Here is a 12,564-nt window from a genome sequence, read left to right as displayed (position 1 = left end):
GGGATCATGGGAAGATAGGCACACTAGTATATTGTTGAAGGAGCTGTGAATCAGTACAACTGTTTTAGAAAGCAATTGGAATTATGAAAATAAAGTGACTAAAATGTCTATAACTTCTGACCCAGTTATCTCCCTATTGTGCTTATTCCCCAAGGAGGTCACTAATGAAAAGAAAGCCTCCATATATTAAAAATATTTCAGGGCAGTAAGGTGGCACAGTGGATAGAGCACCGACTCTGGATTCAGGAGGACCTGAGTTCAAATCCAACCTCAGACACATAACACTTACTAGCTGTGTGACCTTGGGTAAGTCACTTAACTCCATTGCCTAATCAAAAAAAAAAATTCAATAGCACTTTTTGTGGTAGCAAAGAATTGGGACCAAATTAGATAACCATCTATTGGGGAAAGACCAAACAAATTGTGGTAAATGAATGTACCGCAATGGAATATTACTGTGCTATGAGAAATGATGAAATTGATGAATATAGAAAAGTAAGGAAAGACTTACCCAGTCTGATGAAGAATGAAGCAGAGCCAAATATATGTGTGTGTGTATATATATATATATACAAACATATATATAATGTATACATACATATATGTATGTCTGTGTATACACACACACACACACACACACACACAATGATTACAACAATGTAAATGCAACGAACAACCACAAAACAACCAAAAGTGAATTTGCAAAATCAAAATCATTTCTTTTTGTTTGTGCTTGTGTCCCTCATGCTTAGCACCATGCCTGCAACAGAGTAAGCATTTAATAAATTATGGTTTCCTTCTGTACAAAGAACAGATATGGCCCCAAAGAAGAGATATGGAAATATACTCCCTACCCCAGTCCTTTGCAGAGGTGAAAGGTACATAGATGTGGTATATCATATATATTTTCATGCTTTTTTGATGTATTGATTGATTTACCTGATTTTTTCCCCCTCTACGTCTTCTTTCTTTTTTTTTTTTCTTCTTTAAAAATATTATTTGTTGGGGCAGCTAGGTGGTGCAGTGGATAAAGCAACGGCCCTGGAGTCAGGAGGACCCGAGTTCAAATTTGACCTCAGACCAAACACTTGACACTTACTAGCTGTGTGACCCTGGGCAAGTCACTTAATCCCAACTGCCTTTAAAAAATATATATTATTTGTTTTGGGATGTTCTTCAGAAGAGGTCTGGGGAGGGATGCTGGGAGAATTTCTGGTACACTATGATAGTTGTCTCTACAGCAATCATCTTATAGTACTTTTCCCCCTTTAGTAGATTGCTATATCCTTGGATGAAAAAGAAAGAATGTTGGATCCTTTTCTTTTATACATGTGGACTGCTCAAGAAAGTGGAAGAATAGCATTTGCAAAGTGGAGAAGAATAGCAATGAAAGATTAAGGAATTGGTTTAGAAATAAAGCACATGGTGGGGGGGGCATATGAAAAAAGTTTAGTTGCATAGATTCCACTAAAAAAAAAAATTCCAAAGCAACTCTAGTCAACTTGTCTTAACTGTATTCTTGTGCCTCTTCACACTCCTGGACCAAAAAAATGGTGGAGAAAGGAGAGTGTTGGGGTCCAGTGAAAAAGCCTGGGACAAGTAAACAACCCCTAGTACCATTTATAAAGACACTTCTCACTACATTCCTCTGGCACACAACCCTCTGGCCAAAGCTATCCTCTTCCAGGAGGAGTTTCAAGTTCATCAGAGTACGGGAAATGAGGAGTTGCCTGAATTTCTGTTGACTAGTGCCCAGGGCAGAGCAAGGATGAAAAGTATAAGTCAGAGGAGGAGGAGGAGGAGGAGGAGGAGGAGGAGGAGGAATTTTACTCCTGAAGAAAATATGCTGTTTGAGAGCTGTGAAATGTCATTGGCAGGGAGCCCATTACCCTTAAGAAAATGCAAAGTATGTGCACTACAGACAAAGGCAGTGAATTGTAAACATGATGCGATAACTCTTTCAAGTGAGAGAGGGGTTGTATTTACCTAACAGAGACACTGGGCTACCCAGCATTACCTCGGAAGAAGGAAATGTCTCTAACACCTTTGCATCTTGAGTACTTACCACATACCACAGAGCTCTATCATGGCCCCTTAACATGCATAGCGGTCACTGAAAGGTAACCAATTCAGCAAATGCATTCATGTGGGTAATGTTTTTGGGTGACTTCTGGATGGTAATTCCGCATTCAACAACAAGAGCAATAGCTCAACACATTTTTTTTTAAATTAAACTCCTTATATGAAAAGCACTGTGCCAAGTGCTAAGGGAGGCAGTTTGCATGGCACTTTTTTTTTTTTAACATGAGTTAGTTTCCTTCTCTGCTCTATGTGCCTGAAATCAGGAAGACCTAAGTTGAAATCTGGCCTCAGACTAACTATGTGACCCTGGGTAAGTCACTTAACCCCTGTTTGTCTCAGTTTCCTATTCCATAAAATAGGAATATGGCAGCTAGGTGAATACAGCACCAAGCCTGGAGTCAGGAAGACCTCAATTCAAATCTGGCCTCAGACACTTACTAGCTGTGTGACCCTGGGCAAGTCACTTATCCCTGTTGGCCTCAGTTTCCTCATCTGTAAAATGAGCTGGAGAAGGAAATGGCAAATTACTCTAGTATCTTTTCCAAGAAAGCTCCAAATGGGATCATGAAGACTCAGACATGACCAAAACAACTGAACCACAACAAAAATGGGGATAATAATAACACCTATCTCTCAGGGTTGCTGTGAGATCACATGAAATAATCATTGTGAAGTGCTTAGCACAGTGCCTGTCATATAATTATATAAAAACTGGTACGTAGCATAATAAAACTGACATTTACTAAATGGCCAGGCAACCTGAAATTGGGGAAAGAATGCTGATGGGAGAGAGGACTTGAATCCAAATCCTGCCTCTGTTTCCTAGTTCAGTGACTCTTGGCATTTAGAAAGACAGTGTGGTGCAGTGGGTAGTATCTTGAAGCCAGAGTCAGGAAGACTAGGACTCATGTCCTGCACCGGATACTTACTAGCATGTTACCCTGAGCAAGTCACTTAATTCTGGCCTCATCTGTAAAATGAGGGCATTAGAGGTTAGCTTAAGTTTATGATCCTATCTCTCAATCTATTCCCTTGTTTGTAAAATGGGGATGAAGATAATATTTATACTATCTATTTTACATGATTATTGTGAGGAAAGAGTTTTGTAAAAGCTCAAAGGACTGGAGAACCCTGAATTGTTTTATTATTATTATGATTATGATTATGATTATTACTATTATTATTATTATTATTAACCTCCCAAACAATTAGAGACAGTAAATGAAGTCTTTTTTATATGAATAATATAGAAAGCTTCAACTTGAGATGCAGAGGTCACAGGTCTTTGATCAAAGATCTTCAATCAGATCTTTGCTAGAAAAATAATACAGCCACTCATAGATGGTGAGACATGATTCTGGAATATGTCCTAGACCAGGGATGGGGAACCTGCAGCCTTAAGGTCACGTATGGCCTTGTAGGCCTTTTGACTAAATCCAAATTTTACAGAACCAAGATCTGTTTGGATTCAGTCAAAAGACCACAAGACCTAGAAGACCACCACATATGACCTTAGTTCCCCACCCCTGCTCTAGATAAATTCACAATGTGACAGAAGGATAAACTGAGATGTCCTTTCTAGTCTTGCTTAATTCAGTTCTGGCAAACAGGGCAGGATTGGACAAAGAGGACAGAGTGGACAGAGGCCTTGGTGGAACTGAAAATAAAATGATAGGACACAGAAGAACAAAGGAAAGAAAGAGAATAAGCCAGGTGATCACTTGCCAAGAGACGTTGTAGATGGGATTCCTGAATTGTGTTGGGGAGAGCCTTCAACAGAAGAAGGTGGTTAAAGTACTTTCCCTGATCTATGATTACAAGACTGTAGGCCAGCCAGGAAAAAAAATGACATTCCAGAATATGGATTCAAATAAATGAAGCTGAGGAAGGGCCTGAGGAGAGCAAAGAGAAAGAGATTAAAGTCTGGGCCAGCTGGATCTTCTCTCAACCAAAGTTGTTTTTCTCTGAAAGATGTGCCCTGCAGAGGAAACTGACAAAAGAGACTTTGCTCTTTGACAGTCAGCCCAAGTCCCAAAGGAGAGAAGAGTTCTAGGGCACACTGTTGAACAGTTTCTCCAGCAAGAGAGGTTGGTCTGTGTGAATCAGCGGCTGTGTAGGTCTCAATGAATAGACAAGAGAGAAGCAATGAAAGATGGGAATGGAGTCTTGGTGCTATGGTTGAGCCTGAGGCTGGGTTGGGGCTGGGAGAGCAGTTCTCTTCTTTGCTATAACCTTAGAGAAGGGTCCTTAGCAGCTGACTAACTTGTTCAGCTGTTTTCAGTTGTATCTGATTCTTCATGACCCCATTTGGGGTTTTCTTGGCAGAGATAATAGAGAATTTGCTCTTTCCTTTTCCAGCTCATTTTACAGATAAGGAAACTGAGGCAAATAGGATTAAGGGACTTGCCCAGGGTCACACAATTAGTAAGTGCCTGAGGCCAGATTTTAACTCAGGAAGATGTATCTTCCTGACTCCCAGCCTGGCACTCTACCCACTGCACCACCTAGCTGCCCTCTGACTAACTTATAGTACTAGTAATAGTTTTGTTTTACTTTTTTGTTTAATGGTGCTGGTGGTGGAAACAGTTACAGGAAAAAAAGTAGCAGTGACTAGAAAAGAAAAAGGATGGTAAGGGGACAATAGTAATGGTGGCAGGGATGACAAGAAACAGTATGGACAAGATTCCCCTCTCCCCAAGAGAAATGGAAGGGTGCATATCCATTTTGCTAACGTATATTAGTGGAAGATAGTCCTTAATGAATGGAATTTCATCCTATTGTTTAAAGGCAACCCTTCTAGATCACAAAGGCTACTTCTACGAACAAAAATACCAAGGAGTAAAATAGTCAATCTGGAAGTTCCATAGGCTACACAGATGATTGTACCTATCATACAGAACTCAGGAAAAGTAAGCTAAGTAAGGAAAAGGCAATCAGCTTTCAAGAGGGCCTAGGAAAGAGCAGGACACACTGATTAAAGACATCATAATACTAACATTTAACAATTATATAGTACTTTAAAGTTTGCAAAGTACTTTACCTGGGTTATATCATTTGACCCTTACAACAACCCTATAAAGAAGGTGCCTTTATTATTCCCATTCTATAGATGAGGGAACTAAAGAAAGGAGAGACTAAACGATTTTCCCAGGGTCACAGTCAGTAAGTATCTGAGGGAGGATCTGAAGTCAGGTCTTTCTGACTGCCAGCCCAGCACTCTAGCTGGGGTTGGGGGGGGGGGGGGTGACGGCTGAAGTAGGGAAAAGGGGATGGAGAAGGACTTAAGACATATCTTCAAGCAAAAGAAAAATTATAATTATACTGAGCTGTTATGCTCTATCTCCACAAGACCAAACAAGAGAAGTAGGCTTATGTTGAAACAAGGGAAAACTTAGTTAGACATAAAGAGGAACTTTTTTTGACTCTAGCAGTGATATTGTTGGTTTCTAAGAAAGGTTGTGTACTCTTCATCCTTGGAAATCTCTGAAAATATGATTAGAGGGCTGGAGTAACAAATGTTTGTTGGATTGGATTGGATTGGATTGGATTGGATTGGATTGGATTGGAGTAAGCACCGTTCTGTCTGTAGCAAGGAGCAAAGGCCAGCTGACCTCTTCTGGTTCTTTCCAGCTCTATGATTTTATTCAATTTTCTTCTTCTTATCTCCTAAATGTGCTTGTAATAACCTGCCCTCTTGCTGGCACCTTCTTGTAAATGAGATGCCTATCTCAAGAGTTTATCCCAGTTAAATAAACGGAATTCAATAAAACCCATCCTGGGTTATCCCACATGGGAGAATGATTACCCCAGTAACATGCTACTGAGGCTACTGTTACCTAATGTAACAGATGCATTAGCTTCTCGTCTAGGCTTGAGTTATGCTGTGTTACTGTATATCTGAGATAAGAGCATGTCTGGAGTCTGTTGAGTGTTATCACATAATACACAGTGACTTTTTTATTGAAGGAGTTCTCCAAGTCTCTCTGAACTGGTGCAGGTTTTATTGAAACTAATTCAGAGGTTAAAAAAAATTTAAAGATAAATGTTAACCTGAAAACAAAATAAGTCATGAGGTTATTCTCTCACAGCCAACTGGTAATCTCTATAATAATTCATTAAACCAGACTGCCCTGCACTGCATTAAATACAAGCCTAAAGGCAGTTACAGGTCTGTTAAACCCATACCAACCAAAATGAGCAGTGGGTTTGTTTTTTGTCTTTTTAAATGCTTAAAATCCCCTATACTTCAGTTTCTTCCTTTGTCAAAAGAGGAGAGTGGAACAGAGAATCTAGATGTCTCTTTTAGCACTAGGAAAATAGAATTTAGAGCTGAAAGACCTCTGGGACATCGTCTATTCCAGGAGTTCCCCCAACCCTTTCCAGCCCCTAGGCTCTTTGGCTTTCATTTGTAGATGAAAAGAAGTCAATTCTAGAGTTTAGTGTTTATGTATATGCATATAAGAGATAAAATATTTTAATATCAATTAGGAAAGTCATTTACCAAATATTCCCATACTCCCCTCACAAGCTTCTTATACTACCTGGGGGTATGTATATACCACATTAGAAATGCCTTATAGGGGTTTCATACATCACCCTCATTTTATAGCTGTGGATATTGAGACTCTAAGATGACTTAACCAAAATCACTTATGTAGTAGTGGTAGATAGGACTCAAACCCATGTTCTCTGATTCCAAATGCAGTATTCTTTCCATTAGACCACACTGTCCCCAAGACTCTATAAGCCTTTGTCACACAGTCTTTTGCTAATTACAGTCAGGGGTCTCTCAGATCTGGTATGTTGGGGATGAAGTGTACAAAACTTCCCCAAAACCGATGCTCGAAGGAGGAAAGCTACAGGATGACTGAGAATGTGAGCAAGCTTCTTCATTTTTTTCTTTTACCAAAATCATCACAAAACTCCATTTTTTTTCTGGCTGGATTTAATTTTCTGGTTTATTTTTATTCATTTCATCAAATATTTCCATTTGCATGAAAAAATAATTTTTTTAATGATCTTTGTTAAAATTTTGAGTTCCAGATTCTCTTCCCTCCTAAACCTCCCCCTCCTTGAGAAAGCAAGCAATTTGATATTGATTATACATACGAAGTCATGCAAAATATATTTCACTATTTGCCATGTTGCAAAAGAAAACACAAACAAAATATAACAATAACAATAGAGAAGGTTCAAAAAATGTTTCAATATGCATTCAGAATTCATCAGTTTTTTTCTCTGGAGATGGATAGTATTTTTTACCATGGGTCCTTTGGAATTGTCTTCATTGTCTTGATCAAAGTAGCTAAGTCTTTCACAGTTCATCATACTTACAATATTGCTGATACTGTGTATAATGTTCTCTTGGCTCTGCTCACTTCACTCTGCATCAATTCACATAAGTCTTCCAAGGTTTTTCTGAAATCATCCTGCTCATCAATTTCTTATAGCACAATAGTATTCCACCACAATCATACACCACAACTTATTCAGCAATTCCTCAATTGATAGAGCATCCCCTCAATTTCTAATTCTTTGCCACCACAAAAAGAGCTGCTATAAATATTTTTGTACATCTAGGTCCTTTTTTCCTTTTCCATGATCTCTTTGGGATACAGACCTAGAAGTGGTATCACTGGTACAGTGGGCATGCACAGTTTTATAGACCTTTAGGCATAGTTCCAAATTATCCTCCAAAGTGGCTGGACTAGCTCACAACTCCAACAGTGTATTAATGTCCCAATATTTCTACATCCCCTCCAGCATTTGCCATTTTCTTTTTCTGTCATGTTAGCCAATCTGATAGCATACAACTCTTTCTTCTCAGGATTTTCTTTCTCAGATTTCTCAGGAGTCATTTCTTTGGCAAATTTGCAGCCCAATGGCTATTTTGTTTATATATTTTGGATTCCGACCTAGACCTGGAAGGAGTTTTAAATATCATGTCCAACATTTTCATCTTACAGATGAGGGTACTGTAGAGAGTAAAAATGACACTGAAGCACAGTGTTCTCCGGGGCAAAATATCATTTTATTAACAGTGATACATATACTGTTAATAAAATGTTCTCACTGGCACCTAAGCAAGAAGCCAGGACCTGAGCAAGATCAATTTATTAGAGTTACAGTAACCAATAAATTTAGGTCAGTGGTCTCTCTTTAGATGACCAAAGACCTGGAGTGAGGGTCTACAGGGTCTTCTAAGTGTGTCTTCCTTCTGATTGGCCCATCTGATTGGTACATCATTTGGACCTCCCCTGGCAAAGGCAAGGCAATCTTGATTGATTGACATTTTAATGAGGTGAATGAGAGTTACCTCAACTCCTCCCAGTTACTTCACGGTTGGGAGGTGGGAGTGAACCTCAGATTATAGGATTAATCTACGGGGGTGGGGGGGGTTGGCCTTCAGGTGTGGTTGATCATGATCCTCTTTGGCAATTAAGGAATGCTAACTGCTTTTTGAGACCTAGCTACCTCTAGTAATCTTGACTAGAAAAAACATATCTCAATCAAGTTTCCCTACTCTACCCTCCACCACCCCCATCCACTCTCAACCCGCTCCCCCACCTTTGACCTCCCCCTTGGAGACCAAGTCACCTCTAACTTTGAAAAGAAGCCAAGATACTAGAGTGGTCCCCTGGGGAGGGTCTACCCCAAGCTGGTTCTCTGTTTATAGGGTAAATAGAATAGGGAGTCCCACTTTCAACTGGTTAAGGAGTAGATGCCCCAGGGGCTAGGAGAGATCCTCTTCTTCAACCACACCTTAATTTGGACCAGGAGAGGTCTCCTTTTGAGCTCGACTGAGAGAGGGGGTTCTGACAAAATGGGGAAAAGGAAGGATTACAGAGTAATAGTAATTATCGAATGATACAGCATAACATTAATTTTCCTCAGTACCGAAGCCCAGAAAAGTAATTCTCTCAAGGTCTCATAGGTAGTAAGAGGCAGAGCCAAGATTTGATGTTGGGCCCTGTGGCTCTAAATGTAGTTCTCCTCCCACTGTACCTCTAGCATGGGTATGGGATTGGAAGTAGCTGAAGCACTGTCCTGGGGAGGGGGAGACAGAGACCTTGGGGCACTAGGAGGCTGCTGGTGTAGGTGGGAGAGACAGGAAGGAGGATGCACCTGGAATTAGGAGCTCATCTCAGCCTGGCATCTGGTAGCTTCCTCATTTAGCAGAAAAGTCTTTTAACTAGGTGCTAAACTCACATACTCACCTAGAAATCACAACACTTGAAAATCAGAAGAGATCTCAGAAGTCATCAAGTCAGACTAAAAAGGAATCCCTACTTAGCACATATCTGACAAGTGGCCATGCAATCTTTTTGAAGACCTCTTGAAGATGGAGAGTCCACTACCTTTAGAGGTAATCACTTAATAAGCATTCATTAAGTACCTCCTTAAGGCAGCTAGGTGGCTAAGTGGATAGATTGTCCTACCTAGAGTCAGAAAAACTCATTTAAAGGAGTTCAGATCTGGTCTCAGACACTTACTAGCTCTGTAATCCTAGGCAAGACATTTAACCCTGTTTGCCTCAGTTCCCCACCTAATGAGCTGAAGAAGGAAATGGTAAAGCACTCCAATATCACTGCCAAGAAAACCCCCAAAAACGGGTCACAAAGAGGGGGACTTGATTCAATAACAAAATGCTTCTATTAATGCAGCCCAAGATCACAGGACCTCTTTTGGTTCTCCTATCACAGGACTCCTATTGAATGTCCAATAAAAGTCCATCTTTTTCAGATAAACTGTTTTATAAACATACCTCTCCATTTTAAACTGTTGACTAGGAAGTCAGTGCCCTCTCAATTGAATGTCCTTTAAATTCAGTACATTGAGGCAAAACCCTAGTTGTCCCCCTCCCCAATAATGACTGTGTACAAAGTACTTTGCTCACAACTGGTATAAATATTATGTTCATTTTACACATGAGGAAACCAAGGTACTCAGAGATTAAATGTCCTGCCCATGTGCACACAGCTGTGCTGTATCGCACTTGGAGTTGTGCCATCCTGCCTCTCATCTGTAAACTAGGAATAATGCCTTTAGCACCTACCTCACATGGGCTGTTGTAAGGACCAAATGAAATCACAAAAAATACAGAATCACATAAATGAAACCAATAAAGATGAATTTATTATCTGATATTTGGCAAATGTAATCCCCCCAAAAAAGCTTTTCATAAACAAGGAAAACTAGAAGACCTGGAGTAACAAGGCAAATTTGGCATTGTTGATCATTGAGACTTGGGGCATTCAAATCCCACGAATGAAATATTGTTCTGGATTTTTATGGATTATTCAAGAAACAGAGGAAAATGGGGAGCAGAAGTAGTAGATTAAGAAATATCCTCATGTGAAGAATTCAAGAAGCACGAAGAAGATTATGAGAAACAGATGTAATTTTGCCTTTAGAGTATACCACAGACCACCTAAACAGAAAGAAGAAATAGATGAGGGATTCAAGAAATTATAAGCCTGACCCAGAGACGTGATATAATAGCAATGGGGGATTGTAATCACCCAGACATCTGCTAGAGTTTTAACTCTCTATGCCAGCAAAGCTGAATAGCAAAGAATTTTTTTTTCTGAAACCAGATTTGATTTATCATGAAAATACATAAAACAGACTGGATCCATTAAGGATCAGAGTACACAAAACACTTGGGAACGATCCTCTTCGGCTTGCAGTATGGAAGGTGAGTTTCAAATGAGTGAGCACTGACTCTTTCCTTCATCAAGTGAGTGATGCTTATCTTCTGCCAAAGGAAGTCTGGAAATCAAAGGACTCCTCCACTGGAGAAATGCTCAGAGAGATGAATAGCAGCAAGCACAAAGATGAGAGTTGACCGGACAGATAGCCATGAGGCCAGCTTTTGTTCCTGGAAGTGGTGGGCCTGGGGAAAAGATGGGTGTGACAAGCTCTGTGAATGAAATAGGGTTGAATCTATAAATGAGGGAGCGCTTGACAACATTGTAAAAGAGGAGAGTGCCAGCAGTGTGCTCCAGGTATACCCCAACCCTTGGTACAGGGTCTTTCATTTGATAGTTTAATTGTCCAGGATAGGTTTGGAAATAGTAATTATTTCCCTTCTTCACACAGCAAAGCAGGAACACGGAGGCAAAGGAGTCTAGGCTACTTCCTCTCAAGTACGCTGTACGGACCCCCAGTCCCCACTGAGGTACTTGTGCCACATCCACCTCCCAGTACTGTCTGCCAGAGCTGAAGGCCTGCTCAGCAGAGACAAAATGACAAGCAAAGTTCTCAGGATGGTCAGGATTCATCCCCCAGCCTTCTCCAGCCCTCATACTCTTCAGATCCTCAGAAACAATCACATAGGAACTGGCTGATTGAGGATTCACTCTGATGTCCACTCTGAATTTGTTGAGGATATCCATCATCCCAGTAATGGGGTGCTCCATCAGGTCTGGGATGACAGCCTTGGGCCTTTGGGAGAACACTGACTTACTCCTTCCCAACAGCTCCCTGAAATCCTTCAGCAGCTCAATAGTGGGTTTGTGTCTTGATTCTCGCAAGTCGGACATGATTTCCCAAAGGTTATGTATATGCTGAGATACCCTGTCCTTGCTGGTCCTTTGCTCTTCCTTCAGCCTTTCCAGACATTGAAGTTCTTCCTCCATCAGGAAGTGGTGCAGGTTGTAATATTCTCCCATAATCATCTGATTCCAGTCAACTAAAGGTCTCTCCATCTCCTTCTTGACCTGAGAAAGAAGTTTCTTGGCTTCCTCAAAATCCTTCCCCACACGATTCAGAATCCCCTGGAGTTTCCTCCTGTAGTTGTGAGCAGCTTCTGCCACAGGAGAGAGTGTGTGAGCTTCATGCTCTGGAGTCTGGCTGCAGAGGACACAGAGGGCTGTCTGGTCCTCCTCACAAAAGAGCTTGAGGACTTTCTGGTGAATAGGACATTGGTTCTGCTCTTCAGTGCTCTGCAGAAAGTGGGAGCTGAGCTGCCTCACCTTGTCCGTCAATTTTTCCAGTGTCACATTGAGTTCTGGGAGTTTTCTGGTCTGGCAAACTAGCCTGCATTCAGGACAAGAGAAAGGTGAGGTGCCAGCTCTCCAGCTCCAGGAGAGACATGCTCTGCAAAAGCTGTGCCCACAGTCAATGGTAACTGGCTGAGAAAAGTAGATCCTGCAGATTCCACACATGATTTCACTCTGCATTTTCAGGACGAGATTCACAGCAGCAGCCATTTCTTCTCTCTGAAAAGGTAACCAATGCTTCATTCCCTCACTCCACACCCCTGGAACTTTCCCTTCCCTCTGTGGATGTGGAATTCAATTCTCCAAGTTAATGTCAAATGCCCTAGGAGGACTCTTACCTCTCTCAGGAGCTTCTTTCCTGCAGCAACTGAAATCGAAGAGAATTCAGTTCCACTCAAGGAAATGTTTCTGATCAGAATGATCCTCCTCTATTATAGAATGGAGCACCACCCCTGTAGCACCTCCCTGATGAGATGAG

The 12,564-nt window shown here is 40.9% G+C and overlaps 1 protein-coding gene across 1 annotated transcript; it reads right to left on the bottom strand.

The window, feature by feature from the left end:
• Positions 1-1,507: 1,507 nt before the first annotated feature.
• LOC114031762 (tripartite motif-containing protein 64-like) lies at positions 1,508-12,296 on the bottom strand. The gene is made up of 2 exons (XM_027846883.1): positions 10,932-12,296; positions 1,508-1,846 (listed from the first exon to the last, which is right to left on the bottom strand). Exons 1-2 carry the CDS (start codon positions 12,294-12,296, stop codon positions 1,508-1,510), a joined length of 1,704 nt encoding a protein of 567 aa, XP_027702684.1.
• Between the last annotated feature and the right edge of the window lie 268 nt (positions 12,297-12,564).

Source organism: Vombatus ursinus, unplaced genomic scaffold (genome assembly GCF_900497805.2).
Source record: "Vombatus ursinus unplaced genomic scaffold, bare-nosed wombat genome assembly UNPS02015255.1, whole genome shotgun sequence".
In the NCBI taxonomy this organism is placed as follows: Eukaryota; Metazoa; Chordata; class Mammalia; order Diprotodontia; family Vombatidae; genus Vombatus; species Vombatus ursinus.
Note: the sequence above shows the minus strand (reverse complement) of the source record. Positions and strands in the feature narration are given on the sequence as shown.